The sequence below is a fragment of the Meles meles genome, chromosome 3, assembly GCF_922984935.1.
Source record: "Meles meles chromosome 3, mMelMel3.1 paternal haplotype, whole genome shotgun sequence".
Lineage (NCBI taxonomy): Eukaryota > Metazoa > Chordata > Mammalia > Carnivora > Mustelidae > Meles > Meles meles.
The window spans coordinates 57,610,864-57,629,609 of NC_060068.1; the positions used below are offsets into that span (position 1 = coordinate 57,610,864).

At 39.8% G+C, this 18,746-nt stretch overlaps 1 protein-coding gene across 19 annotated transcripts in view; it reads right to left on the reverse strand.

The window, feature by feature from the left end:
- PAM (peptidylglycine alpha-amidating monooxygenase) overlaps window positions 1–18,746 on the reverse strand; it is a 154,446-nt gene that overhangs the window by 1,987 nt on the left and 133,713 nt on the right. For 4 of the 19 annotated variants that reach the window (XM_045999633.1, XM_045999623.1, XM_045999631.1 and 1 more), the window contains 5 exons: window positions 16,088–16,203; window positions 10,905–11,004; window positions 8,567–8,620; window positions 3,092–3,295; window positions 80–136 (listed from right to left, as the gene is read on the reverse strand). In XM_045999633.1, coding sequence (XP_045855589.1) covers window positions 80–136; window positions 3,092–3,295; window positions 8,567–8,620; window positions 10,905–11,004; window positions 16,088–16,203 — 531 coding nt within the window. The remainder of the gene's footprint in view (window positions 1–79; window positions 137–3,091; window positions 3,296–8,566; window positions 8,621–10,904; window positions 11,005–16,087; window positions 16,204–18,746) is intronic. The other 15 variants (XM_045999634.1, XM_045999624.1, XM_045999620.1 and 12 more) reach the window with 5 other exon arrangements.

Sequence of the window (18,746 nt, forward strand, 5' to 3'; positions counted from 1 at the left end):
TCTCTCCTTGCTCTATAAAGGACATGAGCTTGTTGACGTTGAGCCAAACGTGAAGGATTCTGCAAGGTCACAGGCATACCTCTAAGTCTTCCGAGTACTCTTCCTGAACTTGCCTCAAGTTTGTGTTCAGAATCTGCTAGAAAGAGATGGCACATTTCACAATGAGTCCTAATTGCCCTCCTCAACCACGGGTTCAACTTTCAAAACAAAATCAGGAATTCATAGACAATTAAAAACAGGGCCTGGCTCTTGTCTGTATGCAATTCTAAGGGGGGGAAGAAAGGCAATATAGTCTTGTGATAGTATCTAAGGGCCAGAGCTGGGTTTGACTCCTGCCTGTGTCTCTCACAGCCTATGCAGTTTCAGTAAGTTGCTTCTCTGAGTCTCGGTTTTCTCCTCAGAGAAAAGGGGGATTGATGATGATCCCTACCTATCTGCCAGGTTTAGGTGGGATACTTCACGTGAAGTGCTTAGAACCATGTCTGGTACATACACAGTATGTGCTCAGTAACTATTAGTCACTTTTTCTTAGGACAAGATTAAATTACCAAGAATTTATAATAACGTGGAAGCTCTGATTATTATAATTTAGGAGTGTTTGTCTTTGGCTTTCGTCTTTCCATTAAGAACACAACATGTCCTGCTCGAGAAAGCTTTGGATCCATGTAGATCATTTCTCTTTTTTATATAAGACTTGACTGAAGGCAAGGACCTGAAACACGGGATATTTTCAGTCATAAAGGTGAAATGGCACTGCCCGTCTCCATGAAGGACGGACTTTCCTTCTTTACTGGGGGGTGGGGGTAGGCCAGGACTCCCAGCAGACTTCATTTTTATTCTCTGTCTCTGCACTTTTCATCCTGGCTTCCCTGAAGGGCTGCTCCCTTCAGGGCTGTGGTCATGGAAGTGAGGCTCGGGGTTCTCCTGTGAAGTCTCTAGCCAGGAGTAGAGGTCGCATCGTGAAAAAAAGCTAGCAAGCAGATGACAGCGGTAATGCAGTTAAGAGTGAGTGTGGAGAGAAACAGGTAAGAAGGGAAGACTCTGCTAAGACTGTTAGAAAGCCAAAAAATAAGACTGTAAGTTCGATGAGGACGCAGGGCAGTTTTTAGCTGGCTTTGTATCCCCTGTCCCTAGCACGGTGTCTGTTGTGGAGCCGACATGCAAAGTATGGGCTGAATAAATACGGAAGGTCTTTGATGAGGGCTACTAAAAATTCTCATGGGTTGGACAAGCTCTGTCCGCAACAAATGCTGCAAGAGGGTGAGAGGCTGACCTACTTTTAGAATTAAATGTATTAGATGGAAACTGTATATTTTATTGTATATATATATTGTATATATAAAACTGCAATTTTTCTAAATAAAAGGTGATTGAGGAATGGTAATTTCATACGGTGTGACCTGGGTCTCTACCTTCCCAACACCCTCCTGAGAACTCAGTGTTCTGTAGGAGTGCCGCGTCCCCTGTGCTCAACAGCAAACACGAGAGGCCAAGCCTTCCCGACTCCCTAGCCGCTCCTTCCAGTGTGGGTGGATGGCCAACATTCCTGCTCCCTGCCCCTGGGCCCTGTGTGTTCCTGATCCTCTGTGTACTTATCACTGCACTTACCACCGTCTATTGTTACCTATACCGTCTACGTCACCTCGTTTATTATGTGTCATCTCTTCTGGGAGCTCCATTTATTGATTCAGTCATTTTTCCAATGAGTATTTATCAAAGCCCGAGAGCCAGGAAGTGTTAACTTGTGCTGAGGATACATGGGTAAACAAGCAAACATGGGAGATTCTTGCTTTCAGAAGCTTCCATCTAACTCCGAGAAGACAATGGCTGTATTCGTCTTTGCCCCCTGCTCACCGCAGTACCATACCCATAACAGGAGCTCCAAAGTTCTTTTTTGAAGAGTTAACTGTATTTTTTTGCAGAGCTTTATCGATTGCAGATGAAAAGCAAACCAGTCCTAGAAAAATTCGCTTTCACCACTTATTAAATGGATTCCTCTGTTTTTGTTTCTGTGTCCTTTTCTGTGTCAGGGCTTTGCCATGGGCACTGAATCCCTGCCACGGTGGCCTTGGCCTGAAATAGAATCAGATGCTATTTCTTGATCAAATGCTGCCTCCCACCCTGGCCCATGGATTCCTTCCTAGATGCAGCTGTAGACTCTTGCCTTAGGACCTGAGGATCCAGCCAAGAGACTGCTCCTGAGAGGTGAGAATCTTGGGTTGGATTATTTCTTTGTTAATCTGAATGTCTCGAAAGGAATTCAGCGCCTGGGTCCTATACAATGATGATGATTTCATAAAATACTGACTCCAGTACTGGACCCTGCCTTGTTTGGTAAAAGAAGGCTGATGGCCTAACTCATGCCTATTTAAAAACTACCAAATGGTGTATTATAGAAAAAGCTGCTTTCTGGAGAAAGTTGAGGTTCAAGACAGGTATCCTCCACAACTTCTTAGGACTTTTGTCCTTTATTATCAATGACTGTTCCTCGTAGTCATTGGTGGCATTAACTGAGCACTTACCATGTGACAGAGACTGTGACAAAGGCTTTATGTTTATTATTTCATTTAATCCTCACACAATCTCGTGAGTTTGTTTTTATTCCCACTTTGTAGGTGAGGAAAACTGTGGCTTGGGAAAATTAAGTAACTTGCCCAAGGTCATGCAGCTAGGAGCTAAAGCCAGGACTAGGAGGGGAAAAGACAAGTCCCAAATGTCTGACCCAGGCATTCTGAGAAGTGGGCCTGTTTCTAACACCAAGGATCTCCTCCTTCCTGACCCTAATTTATACTGACTACTTATCTGCACAGTTTGGTATGGAGACATTAACTGGGCTTATGCCAATTGCTAAAAGGCAGTATTAAAGGTTATATTTTAATCTAACTATCCAAATTTCTGAGGCTTCAGATATTTTCCTACTATGATACTAACTGCAGACGATATATGGAACATATACAATAACACCAGAAAAGGCAGAGAGCACTTAAAAAAAAAAAAACACTGAAAAAAATCACGACAAGACTTTGAGGATAATCAGGCCAAACACTCTTTCAAAGGTAGGTTCCAAGTTCAAGGGGCTCATTTTACTTGCCTCCAAAGGCCTTTGATTTTTTCCACCGAATATATAAAGCAATGGCCAGCAGGACAACCACCGGAATAACCAGCAGGGTTGTAATGAGAACAATGGGCACTCCCAAGCCCGGCTCTTTGATCAGTTTCTGTTTCTCTTGCATCTTCTGCAACTCTGTGGAGGCGGGTTTGTTCTCCATTTTGGTTTCAACAACTGCCTCGGATTCTTCGGGGAAAGAAGAGTTCACAATATTCAACTGACTCAAAGACTCCAAAACCCTCCCGCCCACCCCTGCCCAGGCAAATCAACAACTGCTCATAAAGAACTTGTTGAGGTCAATGCATGTGGGGGTTCACATTTCAGTATCTGAATCTACCAAGCTACCAGGGCACAATGAACTGCTGTAATCAGTACTTCCCACTCAATGGTTTTGTACCTCTAAATTGGTTTTCTTTGAGTCTGCCCTTTGTTTCCTCTTGGACTAGAATTCCATAAAAGAGGTACCTTCCTTTTGCATTTTTTTTTTAAGGTTGAAATTAACAGGCAGCATGGCGCAGGGCAAAGAATTGGTGTGCGTACTGGAGTTATGTAAATCTGAACTGAAATCCCAGTTCGCCTACAGAACTAGCTGTGTAACTTTGGGCAAGTTACTTAAATGGTCTGGGCCTTCGCAACCTCATCTGTAGAACTGTGACGATGAAAAAACACCTCTTTCGTAAAACTGTTGAGTGTAAACGCTTATCTTAGAGAAGGTGCTTAAGAAGTCTCTTTCCTGGACTCTTAAGTTTTTGAATCTTGTTAATGTTCAATGAGTTACTGGTACATCACATGCATAGTTGCACACATTAACTCTAGGATTACAAATTGGAAAAATAACCTTTTCAGTTTCTTTTATACAACTCCCAGCCAGCCATGAGGGCACACAGATGTATGGTATATCATACTGTTGTTGATGAAAATAGTTTATAGAACAATTCTCTGATATTGACCAGTATTGGGCAGATATTGGGCCTAAAGTGCTTTTGGGGAACTGATACAATGAAACCATATAAGCTGTTTCAGGGATTTTAATAACTACTGACTTGAAAATGAGGTTGAGCCTTGTGACGTTCTTGCCCTCCAGAAGCACATTCGTGTACTCGTACAAAAACCCTAGTGTGCCAAGGCTAGCAGTTACAACCACATGTTTGCCAAGAGGCTCACAAGATTTCTGAAAGTTCAGTTTTTCGGTGTGCCCTTCTGCCCTACGATACAGAGTGTATCACATGGCCTCACGGAACTTTTGACCAAGTGGCAGGAATAGGTGGTTTAACACTATCAGAAAATCTTTGGTTAATGTTTATATGTAGGGGCAAGCTTAGTAGCTCGCTGGACATTTCTCCCAGCAAGAATTGCTCAAACTACTCAAGACACTATAAACACAATTTGTGATGCACACACATGGCAGGTCCCAGTTTTTACTTCCATGTTTGTTCTGTCATGGTCTCAATGGTATCTCCTGAGCACTTGCATTGTTTCAGGCAATATTCTCATTTAATCATTACACCAAGCCTATGAGTGGGCACTGTTAGTATCACCATTTTACAGATGGCTTCATAGTCCTCATTTCCCTCCCTAGAGTATGGTGAAGGGCAGGCCATTATTTTTCTTCTGTGTCCACTGGAGTGGCTCTTGAAACTTCAGCAGGAGAGAAGGAAAGGGATTGGTTTGTAGATTTAGATGGTTTACATTTAACCTGTCTAGAGCTGTTTCCAAGAGGAATGTTAAGTTTGATTCTCACTCTCCCTGCTCACTAACTGTTGTATCTTTTTCTTCATTACTGTGGAAGAGACATGCAAATTGTTCTGTTTTATTTAAGCTCCTTCTATACTTCTGTAGGAAAGTAACAGTAAATAGAGGATAGGGTTAAAAAATAGAACAAAGGTGTAGCTTGGTAGTCAAAACTCACTGCCTTGAAAGAAGGATTTGTTTCTGTAGGAAGGTGACTATAACCAGAGGAATTGTGGCATTTTTTTGTCATTAGTGGTTTACCTACACCAAAGACAATGGCTGTACCAGAGGATATCTAGTTTCCTTTAGGAGGCAGAGCTAGGACTGGGCTCCAGTAAAAGGAAACAAGAACTAGGAAGCAGGTGACAGACTAACGGAATCGGTTTAGCATTCACAGAGAGCGTGCTGAGAAGGCGGTCAGGCAGTAATGAACTTGCTAAGGTACACACTCTGCACATTAGAAATTCTCGATTCCCACACTCCTGGTTCTCTGAGTGTCATCTACTAAAAATACTTGAACATTCTCACTTTTGAAACCCACTGAAGTACGCTTAGATTTTTCAAAGGTACTCTACATTTTAAAGAAAGAGGGTAAAAAGTTTAAATTTCCCAGTCTAAAAAAAAAAAACAAAAAAACAAAACAAAAACCAACAACAAAACAATATTGTTGTTCTTTCTCAGGAACATTTATAAGTGGAGTAAAAAGTCTGACAAATAGTTATGATTTACGATTCTAGGAATTTCATTCAAAGCATTAATAATTCAAAATTCTTCCTCTTTCTCTCTTATCTGAAATTCTTTAATTAAAAATTAAATTCTTTAATTTGGAGCATCCCTGATGAAGGAACAGTGAAGAAGCTCTAACACTGGCTAGAACCTGGGGCTTCTGGAAGGTAGAGAGTGCCTCATATGACGTTTTCTATCATCTAAGATGCCAGCTGTATTCCACTGAAAACAATGTCTTCAAATAAGCTCTTCTGGTATCCTTATAGATACTTGGAAATAAATATAATTTTGAAAAGCAGATGTATAGAAAGTTTTATTTTTCCTTCTTCAAGCACTGAATTTAGACAGGGAAGCTAGGTGTATTCTTGCGTGAGCTCACACATAGAAGCATGTGCCTGTTTCTTTCCCTTGGAGAGAGGGGGAGAAGTCCAGAGACCAGTGGGAATTGGAATAACTCAGACAGTAAAGGAGAGACATTCTTAATACATGAACCCAGCAATTAATACCCAGTTCATTACAGACAGAACTGAAGGCTGAAAATTTTAGATGGCCTACTAGAAGTAACAGGGAAAGTACATATAGCACCAATGAGATTACTTTCTCCTTCCTTCCTTCTTCTCTTCCCTCCCTCCTTCCCCTTTTTTTTCTTTAATGCCGTGTCCCTCCCCTATAATGTGTTGTTCTCTGTAAGACCCAAGATACTAACAGCACTAAGGAGTTTCTGTTTGCTTTACTGAGATTGATCCAGCATCATCATCTTTTACTTTGGGGAGGGAGGAGTGAAGGCTATGATTTTGGTGGGGCACTGGCATATCCGTTTGTCCCTAGCAACTTTATTTGAAAATCCTTTTCCTCAGTTTTTGATCATCACAAATTCTCTTATCCCTGCACCTCCTTGTGAACACGACACTGGTTCCAAAACACTGTTATAATTCATCAGTCCTGTGACCATTCGCAGCGGAGGCAAGTGTCATCAGAGGTTACTCAAAGTCGGAAATTTACAAGGCTGTTAAATCTGGGACGTTTCTCCCTCTCTTTTGTAAGAATTGGTTTAAGTTAAGCTTCCAGATTTTGATAAAAGACAAACTTGCGGGGATTTAGCACGATGTTTATTCCTTTCTGTAATAAGAAAATCATCTTAAAAAAAGAAAGACTTAATGAGAGTCATATGGGTTCAAAGAGGACTGGAACAAACCATTTGCATCTGGATATTCCCAGATATTAAAACGGGACTGTCATAACAAGATACTTTAAGAACATTTACTATTTGAACTCCTGAGTTCTTCCACAAGGCTGGGAGGTTTTCCGACCAAACGCCGTCACTGATGTGCAATGAGGATAGAGGAAATGGCCTGGGGAGAACCCTGTTCATCCTTCATTATTGGCCAGGCAAAAAGGGGTCAGTGTGGTTGAGCTGTTCTCAACAAGTCAAGCAGTATAATCTAGGATTCTTTTTTTTTTTTTTTTTTAAGCGGGATTTATTTAAACAGAAATGGTTTGAGGCCACTCTGAAATCCCAGAGATCTCAGACTAAACTTCAACCATCCCCAATCTGTAGCTCTGGGAAGAACTTATGGTAAATGAATTGGTGGTATTCATCTCTCCTGAGTAGCATAAGAACAGTGGTTAAGAGAACAGGCTTTGGGGCCAAACTGTGATTTAAAGTCTGGCTTTGCCACTTACTATCTCAGTAGTAATTCTGATCTTCAATTTCCTCATACATAAAATGGGGATAATAGCAATTATCACATGGTTGGTGTAAGGAGTTAACTTAGTAATTCTTGTATAGCTCATTGTTTGTGCTCCATAAGTGATAGCGATTACTAATAATAATATCTTGATTCTAGAACAAACAACTCACCAATAATTGTATATGTAACAATTATAGAAAAATAGAGGATCGGGTACTCTTTGTTATGGGTGTGGTATAAATGTCACTTAATTGAGTCACCTGGGTTGAATGTCTGCAAATGCCAAACAGTTGCTATTCACTTATTTTATAACATTATCTTACCCCTCTCAACCTTGAGCAGGCTATATTCTCTTATCTGCCTACATAAAATCCCTAAACTCCCTCTTGGTTCTTGCCTCTCTGCATCTCTTTCCACCTGCTTTCATGAGAAAGGAAAACAAGTAAGCCTAGGGTTAGGTCTGAATATGTAGGTGAATCATTTGTAAAGCAACTAATAGTGGAATCACTTTGCTCCTTAACATTAGGAGCACTGTTAGTGAGTTCTTAATTTCACATGACCAGGTCAAAATCCTGCAGATAGGAGAACATGTACAAATATAAACTGATCCTTGGACAGGGAGAAAACAGTTCTACTGGGAAGCCAGTTGTTGCTTACCAGTAGCTAAATTCCATTTCCCATTCCTGACAGTATATACTGAAGTTATACTTATTTGTATATATGCATAGGTATGTACACACACATATACACACACAAACACATACACACACACTCCTTATAGGTTATAAGTCTCTTGAAGTCAGGCCCAGTTTCATTTCCCTTAAGCCCCTTATAGTGCCTTATACTTAGGTGGCCCTCAGTAAATGTTGGCGGAAAATGGTACTTAGATTGGAGCTTAGGGAGCAGCTTATCTTTTCAGGCCCCTATCTCAGTAACTCACTCATTTAGACTAGAGCCCATTAGGGAAGGCCTTTTCCAGTATACTGGATGTTATTTTTCCGCTTGCCTGAGGTTAACGTACTTCTTAAAGTGACTGACTTCCTTTTTTTCTCTCTGAATGTCTCTGGTCCACTTGTTACAGAATCACTTTCTATCATCTAGAATCAGTGAATCTGAGTTCATTAGCACCACTCCATTTATCAGAGAAAACAGTGGCAACATGCAGGTTTAAAGGCTCAGTACACAATAGAAGTTATGGAAGATTTACCAGATTACATTGTATTTTTAGTCTGGCATTTTTTAAGTGCAGTGAGAGCCATAGAAGAATTCAGCACAAAGAGCTTGGGTTTCAGAGTCATAAGAGACCAACCTTTGGTTTCCTGGACCTCAATGCCAGCCTTTTTAACCGATCGATGTTCCATTTCTGTAACAGCACAGCAGAGGAAAAAGAAAATCAGAATCTCAAAAAAAAAAAAAAAAAAAAAAAAAAAAACCCTTGAAAACTTATTTTTGACATTAATTTTGCTCGGTGGAAAATATTTCCTTAATTCATCAAAGGCATTATCATATTACAAAAGAGTTTAAGACAAACCACTGATTAAGTGCCAGGCCCATGAATCCTGGATAAAATCTCCTAGCGAAAACTGAACTATTTCTAAACTCTTCATATTTAAAGTGAGGTTGTCCTTGTGGAGTTCGTGATAATGTGTTATTTCTGAAATATCAAGTGGTTCTGTTTTCATGTGGACATCTAGGCTGGTTACTAATTCTGCCATGTTCGATCATCTTCTAGCTCACATAAATAGACTTGACTAGTTAAATACTAGAATGCAAATACACGATACCTTCGTGTAGCCTCTGATGGCAGTCTTACTGTTCCAGAAGTACTATTACTCAGATTTATTATTCAGGTGCATTTTGGAGTACACAGAGGGTTCTTCTCTTTCAAAGTTGAATGCTAAACTGCAGCACTTCTCAGCGTGGGAAGCCTTTCCAAAACATACACATATTATCACTCCTCTTCTTTCTATAGATCTTGAGTGGGGTCTGGCCATGTGTGCTATGAAAGCCCCCCAGAGGACTTGGATATGCATCTCTATTGAGTACAGAGCACGAGGGTGGTCTCAAGAGCCTTAGACCAGAATCTTAGTGAGTTTAAGTATCATCTTGCTACCTGTGAAATGAAGGTGCGGTATAGATTTCTGAGGTCTTTTCTAGCTTGAAAGTTAGTCATTTTTTTTTTTTAATTCTTAAAAACCTGGGCTCAGTCTTGGAATTGGGAATTATCCATCCCTCTCTTTGCTTTCCTGTCTGCCTACACCCTCTGGTTCCTCTTTGAGGAGGGAGTTGGGGGAAGGCTGCACTTGCATGGGGAACGGGAAGCTATTGCTGGAGTGGAAAAGGCCACGCATACTTCTGTGCACTTAACCTTAGCTGGGTCCTTATTACAAAATGGCAAAAGCCACTCAAAGGACAATTGTGAAGATCGCAGTTACCAAATTTACTTGGGCTCTAAGATCTGTGTGATATCTGATTAAAGTTTTTGGACTCCTGATTTTACTTTTCTTTGGTCTAACTTACATTTTTTAATTTGCTGTAACTTTTACTTTCCCTTGTTATAATTAGTATTTATCGTCATCAATTCCAAATGTCCTTATTATTTCTCTATCAAAAATTGCCTGCTGCCGCTCCTGATACCTCAGATTTACCATTCTCTTCCTTAACTCCATCTTCTCCTACGGTTCGACTCTGCCATATTTTAAAAGCATCTCCGGACTTTGGGTTTTGTGGTCCATTAAGCATTTATTATGGTTGAATCTAGAAAGCGTATGTTTTTTAGTACAATATCAGAAGCTAGGTTAGAATACTTTTGCAAGAATTAAAAATAAGGTCCAAATTGCAATTAGAAAATCCCCACATTAGCTGGCTTGGTCCCAAGAGGGACGCTCTTCTGTCCCTAGACATACTTCTGAGTTACATGAAATAACAGTTTGGTATTTTGAACAAGCTGCTGTCTAAAGGGAAAACGCAGAGTGCTTCCTGCTTGAGATAATCTGTGTCTGACACCGAGGCTGGCCCTCCTCAATGCTCAGCAGCTACTCAGAGCTGAAGAGCCACACGGGAAGTGATACCAGCGTGGAAGCCAGTCAGCCCTTCTGCTTTGCCAAAGCCATCATCTCCCTCTGGAACTAAGTTGGAATTAACACTGGCTTTCGACATAACAGACATTACTCCAGGCATCAAGAATTTCCTGTGGAGTATCTGTGGAAACAAGGGGATAACTGCCAGGTTGGGGGTGGCGGGGAAGCTGTTTCTCTACTTCTTAAAAATTAATTTAATCCCTGAAACGAAACCGAACAGGTCTTTTATCAACTGCCAATTATATTTTGATTTCCCACTCCTATCAGAAAATAGGGAAGGAAATGCAAATATTTTTGCACATGCTCTGAGGCAATAAAGCTGAGGGAAGGGGCACCTGGGTGACTCAGTGGGTTAGGCCTCTGCCTTTGGCTCAGGTCATGATCCCAGGGTCCTGGGAACGAGCCCCGCATTGGGCTCTCTGCTCAGCAGGAAGCCTGCTTCTCTTCCCCTCTCTCTCTGCCTGTCTCTCTGCCTACTTGTGATCTGTCTGTCAAATAAATAAATAAAATAATAAAAAAAAAAAAAGCTGAGGGAAGATACGGACAGGAATACTGTCAACACCATACTTTCAGTCAAGGTGAACTTCCAGACGGTGTTGGTGTGAGCGTCTCCAACGTACACGGTCCCGTCTCCGGACGCAGCAATATCATGAGGCATGTCGAAGTGCTGCCGAGAGAAGAAGCACATATGAGGGGGGTGAGCCTCTCCCTGAATTCTTTGGGAAAAGGTGGGAAAACAAAGCAAAGCACACAATAAAACAGTAAGCCTGTTAATCAAACTATAATTCCATCCAGGCCCCTCTAGGCCAGGAAGAGACATTCACTCACTCATTGGGCATCAACTCCATGACGTGTCATTCTATCCGTTGGAAAATGCGAAGGGACCCTCAGCACTGACTTTCAAGTCTTTTAAAAGCGAACATTTATGAAATTACTGTTTTCCAGTTTTGTTTACTTGGTGTTCCATTAGCTACCTATTTATTTGTATTTTTGCCTTCATGTTTCTTTTTTCTTTTAATCACTATCACATTTGCCTGTTTTAATCTACACAAGTAAAAAAAAAAGATGGAGTATTAATTTTTGTTATTATTCCCATTAAGCTATCATATGCCTCCTGAAAAACGACTTATACGTTTCTGATGAGAAGAGTCACTTCAAAGACTGGGCATTCAGACTATTTCTGAAGTGCATACCAGGAGACATGTAGGGATTCTTTTCTCTGACACCCAGTGCTTGCAGTGTTTTCAGTCAGCAAAAAAACAAATTGAGTGTTACCACCAAGTACATCTTGGGCTTTTTCTTTTCTTTTATTTTCTTTTTTACCTATTTTAGATATTCAGTGTTTCAATAGGTCTTTCTTCATGACATTCTTCCATTTCAATCACCACCATCTCAGTCATTAGGACATAAGAGGGGAGAACATTTTGTGACTTTCAAAAGGCCACCGAACTAGTTCTTGGAAGAGCAGCCTTAAAATGTTGTGCTGCTGCCATTTCTGTCTGGCATGTGAAGCTTTCAAAGGTGCCAGGTGGCCACTGGCAGGATATGGATGATTTTTTTCACTGTTGAGGCTCATAGGCCTGTCTGAGTATACAGTTCTCAAAAATATGACCAGTGTGTATGAACAGGAGCACATCCAGACTCTAGTCTTGAGAGGTAGCACCTGTCCACTCTGGTGTGCTGAGTACAAAGGGAAGTCATAAGGCAAACTACTGTTCTTAGCTCCCTGTAGGTGGGGCACAATACCCACTGTGGAGATACTATTCTTTGAAAGTCATCAACAGTTTGTCACATTGAAAGAAAAATGGGTGGCTCAGTGAGTTGGGCCTCTGCCTTCGGCTCAGGTCATGATCTCAGGGTCCTGGGATCGAGCCCCGCATTAGGCTCCCTGCTCAATGGGGGGCCTGCTTCCCCCTCTCTCTCTGCCTGCCTCTGCCTACTTGTGATTTCTCTCTGTCAAATAAATAAATAAAATCTTTTTAAAAAAAGAAAAGAAAAATGAGACAGCCATGCCAAGGAGGCTCATTTCTTCATACTACCAAATGAGCTGTGACAAATGTGTGTGAGAACGGAAAGCCAGAAATCAAAATGTTGCCTTGTTGATCTCACAAGCCAGTCATTAAATGTTCATCTTTATTTTGGGTTCAGCTAATAGGTGGCAACAGGCTTGCAAATCACAGGAAGTTCCTCTTCTGTACCAAAATATGTTCTTAGAAACCAATTTGCAAAACATATGCTGGTAAAGAGCTTCATATTTCCTGATAGGAAAAATAATATAATAGAACAAGGTGAGGGGGGAAATGTGTGAATTATTCATTGGCCAAAGATTTTGCTTTAAATAAATCACAGTATGTCATCAATGCAAGGCTACAATAACAATAAACCTCTACCTGTGGTTCTCAGAAAGAACCAGGGAGCCCAGGTTCTGTTGGAAATACTCTGTGGCCATTAGGGGGCTCAGGAGGAGGATAGTGGATAGGACTTTGGGACCTCTATTTCTACTGCAGTCAGAAGCATTCAACTGTAATCTTTTTAATGAACTTTTCTACTCCTTTGTGTCATTTGAAACAGAAAGTCACACTGTAAGCTTCAGGACCAAGCATGATGATCTCAGAGTTGAATGAATTTAAAGATCTTCCAATCCAGGCTTTGTAAACTCTTCTGAGGTTTCTTTTCTCTTCTGTTTAGGTACCCCTCCCTAACAAAGTCAAACTGAGAAGAGAAAGAAGAATGACAGCATCATCCTGGGGCATCTGGTGACACAGCCCAGGACAACTTGCTCTCAAAATCTTATACTTCATCTTAAAAATTCATAGGAGGGGAGGCCTGGGTGGCTCAGTGGGTTAAGCCTCTGCCTTCGGCTCAGGTCACGATCTCAGGGTCCTGGGATTGAGCCCCACATCAGGCTCTCTGCTCAGCGGGGAGCCTGCTTCCCCTCCTCTCTCTCTGCCTGCCTCTCTGCCTACTTGTGATCTCTCTCTGTGTATTCAATAAATAAATAAAATCTTAAAAAAATTCATAGGGGATTTGTGTTCTCAGTATCATAACTATGTTGCTTTAACACCAAATAATGTTTAAATTTTACATTAAGTCACATAGTTCTCTAAGAAGTTGCACCAAGTTATGTCATAGTTTAACGTATCCCTTGGTATACCAACGTGCCCCTCAGGGGGTTAAAAGGTTAAACGCATTTTAGGGTCTACAGACTTGTGTTTAAATCCAGCTGTGCTCTTACTCTTTAGCTTTGGATAAATAATTGTATTTATGTGAAACTTTGAGCTCGAATACTGTCAAATATTATAAATTTTAATCTCCATTGTTAAGGCTAGAGAAACAGCATAAATCTGGGCTTACTGTTTTTTTTTCTTTTCTTTTCTTTTCTTTTTGGGATGGAGTGGCAGGGATCATTCCCTTCCCTATGAGTTGCCTTGCAAAAGAAAGAGAAAAAAAAGCCAGGATGGGAAGGATGTGTATGCAAGCAGTTGTTAGGGACCACAGCCTTTCTTGTGATTATGGGGAGAAGAAAGTGGGAGGTAACTATGTATCTTTTGCCCTCATACATTTTTGATACCATCTGAGAGAATGAGAACCTCCTCTTTGTCATCCCATTGTCTCAGCCTCCCTGCATAGACATGAAAATGGAGCTCATATGTTCAGGCATAAACTTTTCTGAAGAATGTAATAGAAGAGGGAGAACTAAAGTACCCAGGGAAGTAAGTGGCAGACAGGCACACAGAGAGGCGCGGACACATTATGTAAAACTTGACTTTTGATTTGAAGGTAGAATCTCTTCACAGGAGTCAACATACCGTATGATTTCCTTCACCCCAATTTAAGCTTTGTGATGATAATGTAATTAAATGGCAATTCTGAGAGATTCATAGACTGGTTTTCATTTACTGAGTCAACACAAAACAAATTTCTATATTTTGGTGGACTATCAAGTCTTATGTATTGAAAGGAAAAGCAAATTCACCTTGCAGTTAGGCTCTCTTTATTTATCCAAATTGGGCTGTACTGACTTACATATTATGACTTATTCATTGTTGAATGTCTGGTGAATGCTAATGTTTAGGTATAATGCCTTCTGAGGTTTTCATTCATGGCGGTTCATATGAGAATAAGGCTCATTTAGAATTTAGCTTCTTACTAGCACACAGTTTTGCTTTCTTGATGCATATTTGAATTAAAAGTTAATGTCCTGGTTGACACAGTATATTGTCATTAAAAGAAAAACCAAGGCAAACACCGCACTAATACAAAGCGAAGACATGAAAGTTAAATCTGTCATTGTATCAATAGATACGAGGAAGTTAACTCAAAAGGGGCAAAACAATGAAGACTGGATAATCAGTAAAGATCTGAAACACTACTGAAGTAAAATAAATATTATCAATGTAATGAATTTCTTTCCTCACTGCTTTTCAGGTGAAATAGAGTGAAAAGTCCTGTTTATTGTGTATGAATAGAAACTTACAAAAAGGGGGGAAATTGTACTGCAATTTTTGTTCAGATGCAGTTTGGTTCAGTTCAGATCCTGTAACTTTTGCTAAAGCTCCATTTGAGAGAGGCTGTGGAGGCTCTGTCCTGTTCTGTTCACCATCACACCCTCAGTATCTAGCGTGGTGCCTGACACCGAGTAGATCAATCCCAGCCTAGCTGTCAGTATTCTAACGGACAAATTTCTCCAATATTAAGGCATTTTGAAGTTTTTTTTCAAACTTGGCATTTTAAAGCATCTTGTCAGAGTTATGAGTATGGAGATAGAGTTTGTCCAGTGTTTCATGACAGTTGCACTTTGGTCCAAGGAAATATGTTTTGAAAAATAACTCTTATTTGCATCATTGTAGCAGGATGGATTTCCTAAAAATGATCTGCCACAAGTGCATGCAGGCAGGGGATGTGAACATTCTGACCATTCTGGCAGCCATATTGCAGAGAAAATACACTAAAGAGACAGAAGGGCGATGGGCATAGTGAACCAGAGTGTTTGCAAAAAGCACTATTGGAATAAGCAGCAGTAAAGCATTTGTGAAGTTAAAACTAACTTTTAGTCTCTGTCCTAATTAAGCCTTTAGAACTTAAATATTCAATTCCAGAAACTGCTATTTTCAAGTCTTGTTGCTCAATGTGGTAACAGCATACAAAAAGCAAACAAGAGGGCGCCTGGGTGGCTCAGTGGGTTAAAGCCTCTGCCTTCTGCTCAGGTCATGATCTCAGGGTCCTGGGATCCAGCCCCGCATCAGGCTCTCTGCTCAGCAGGGAGCCTGCTTCCTCACCATCTCTCTCTGCCTGCCTCTCTGCCTACTTGTGATCTCTGTCTGTCAAATAAATAAAATCTTAAAAAAAAAAAAAGCAAACAAGATTTCTTTTGGAGCAAAGAGAGCTACAAAAGTACAGTTGAACATACTGTGGTATCCTCCCTACTTGGATGAAAGCAGATCTATTTTTTTTTTTTTTTAAATATTCAAACTACAGTGAATTCCAACCTGCTCTGGTGTGTAAAGTCTACTAAGAACCTTAGAAACGCATACAGTGGTACTTCGCATCTGAAGAAACTGACCTAAGAACAGACAAGGATATTTATTCTAAATAAAATAGTTTCATAGGAAAATCCTAAAAATGTAGCTAAGAAAGTTATCATATCTCCTTAAAGTTTTTAGACATCATTCAAGTACAAATTGAATGCCAAGATTCATATTTTAGTTTATTCTTAGGATAACTGACACCTAGGCAGTGTATGTGAGTACCTTGCGCACTGGCTTGAAGACATCTATGATTTCCCCACTGGAAAAGTTCATCACAAATCCCTGGACAGGTTCTTGGTCTCCAAAGAAAGGCTTCCCATTCACCGCAAAGAGCAAACCTGTGACAATACATCCAGTTAATCTTTCTTTAAGGTATGGAGAAGACTGGCCTTCAAATACATGCACGTACATCACACACACAGTTAACTTTGCATGGTCAGCCTAGACCCTATAATTGAAAACGAAAGTAGAAACTAAAACACTAAGCAAATTTATCTTGAATAATAAGAACAGGGGCAAACAGGTTAGTTAAGACATAACCTCCTTAAAATAGGAAAACCAGGAACTGCTAGGCCTTTTCCACTTAGGAAGCCAGTAGAAATCAGGAATACACAGATAGCGATACAGATACAGAGACATACAGATATTACAAACATCCTCGTGATAACCTTTAAGTCAGTCATTGTGGGATATCAGATCTTCCAAAAAATAAGTACAATATGCTATCATTTACAAAGAGAATCAGAGAAAAATACACAAAGGCAGCAAGTGAAGTTACCGCAGAAACCGAATAATCTGATTTTGAACAACTGAAATTTGAAAATGTGAGATGCATATTTCAGGTTATCAAAGACCTATTTTTTCCAATTAAAAAATCAGATCATGGTTCGCTTCCCCTCCCCAAGCGAACCATAAGAGACTATGGACTCTGAAAAACAACCTGAGGGTTTTGAAGGGTCAGGGGTGGGAGGTTGGGGCAACCTGAGGGTTTTGAAGGGTCAGGGGTGGGAGGTTGGGGGAACAGGTGGTGGGTAATGGAGAGGGCACGTTTTGCATGGAGCACTGGGTGTTGTGCAAAAAGAACGAATACTGTTACGCTGAAAAAATAAATAAAATGAGAAAAAAAAAATCAGATCATCTTTTTAATATTAATTCCATGAATACTTTTTGTAGTAAAATTATATTTCCTATTATAGTAGTGTTTATACGAAATAATAGAAACTGTGATGTTTGGGTTAAACAAACATTTCAGATGACTGAATATTGTGTTTTAAAGACTTAAAACGCAATAAAATATACATCACACTAAAGTGTTGTCAAAGATCTTTCTATCCTTTTTTAAATGATTTCAGGTAAAGGTTCTTTGGCATATCATACTAAGAAAAAAATCAACACTACCAGCATTAATTACTACTGTATAAAATTACAGAGGGAATTCTAATTATAATACACGTGTCTTTGCTTAGATTTTGATTTTTTTATTTTTTAAAGATTTTATTTATCTATTTGACAGACAGAGATCATAAATAGGCAGAGAGGCAGGCAGAGAGAGAGGAGGAAGCAGGCTCCCCGCTGAGCAGAGAGCCCGATGCAGGGCTCGATCCCAGGACCCTGAGATCATGACCTGAGCTGAAGGCAGAGGCTTTAACCCACTGAGCCACCCAAGAGCCCCTAGATTCTGATTTTAACCAGATTTTCTCTCATATTTTCTCTTAATGTTTTTCTCCTCATATTTGACTTATTTTTATTCACTATGAATTTGATCACCCTCTTTATTAAATGAATGGTCCTGCCAAACTTATTCTTTACATATGAAGTAAAAACCAACATGAGAATTCCTTTTTCACTGACATTAGTGTGAGTCTTTTATTATTACTTGTTCCTAGTGGAAGCCAAACTTGTTCCATATCTGGTCACCGGAGTCTCTTTACTCCATTTCCTAAATACATTGGGGGCTGTTTGGGAAGATGGCAGACTATGTAACTTTAATAATATAAGAAATGTAAATATAATGGGGAGGACTACCAATAGTCAATGCTACTTTAATAGAGGTACACATAGGGGCACCTGGGTGGCTCAGTGGGTTAAAGCCTCTGCCTTTCGCTCGGGTCATGATCTCAGGGTCCTCGGATCGAGCCCCGCATCGGGCTCTCTGCTTGGTGGGGAGCCTGCTTCCTCCTCTCTCTCTCTCTCTCTGCTTGCCTCTCTGCCTACTTGTGATCTCTGTCAAATAAATAAAATCTTAAAAAAAAAAAAAAAGAGGTACACATATATTTATAAAATGTATTATAAAAATTATATGTACATTTTAGAAATATATTTTTGGTTATTTGTATTCGTGATTTAAAGAAATTCTTATGCAAGTTATTTTGTAATATGACTCAACTGGAGCTTATTTTAGAAATTTATATTATTTTTCTGATTTTCTCCAAATCAAGAAAATCTAGTTTGAAAAGGAGAAAAAAAATTCCAGATTTTATTGGTCATTTCTCTTGGCATTTAAATATAAGCTTCACTTACTTTACATATTTACCTCAAAAAAAAAAAAAAACTTGACCACTGCTCTTTTAAAAAATGTGAAGCACAAGTATTTTGAATACTGTACTGATTTTTACCACACACCATCTGTTGATGCTGTGAAGAAATAATATTAATAATTTAATAACCAGAGCAAATGACCCATATTAAGGAAAAATGAAAATCAGTATTTGGGAACAATTTTTGAATCCATTACAAGTGCTCTCTTATTTCTGTAAAAAGAACAAGGTCACATGAGTTGAAAATGATCTGCAAGGCACTAACAGTTTTAAAATAGTTTAAGATCTGATCTTTAAAGCATCTTCTATCCCTTAATAAGAAAAAAATTCATAAGAAGAGCAAA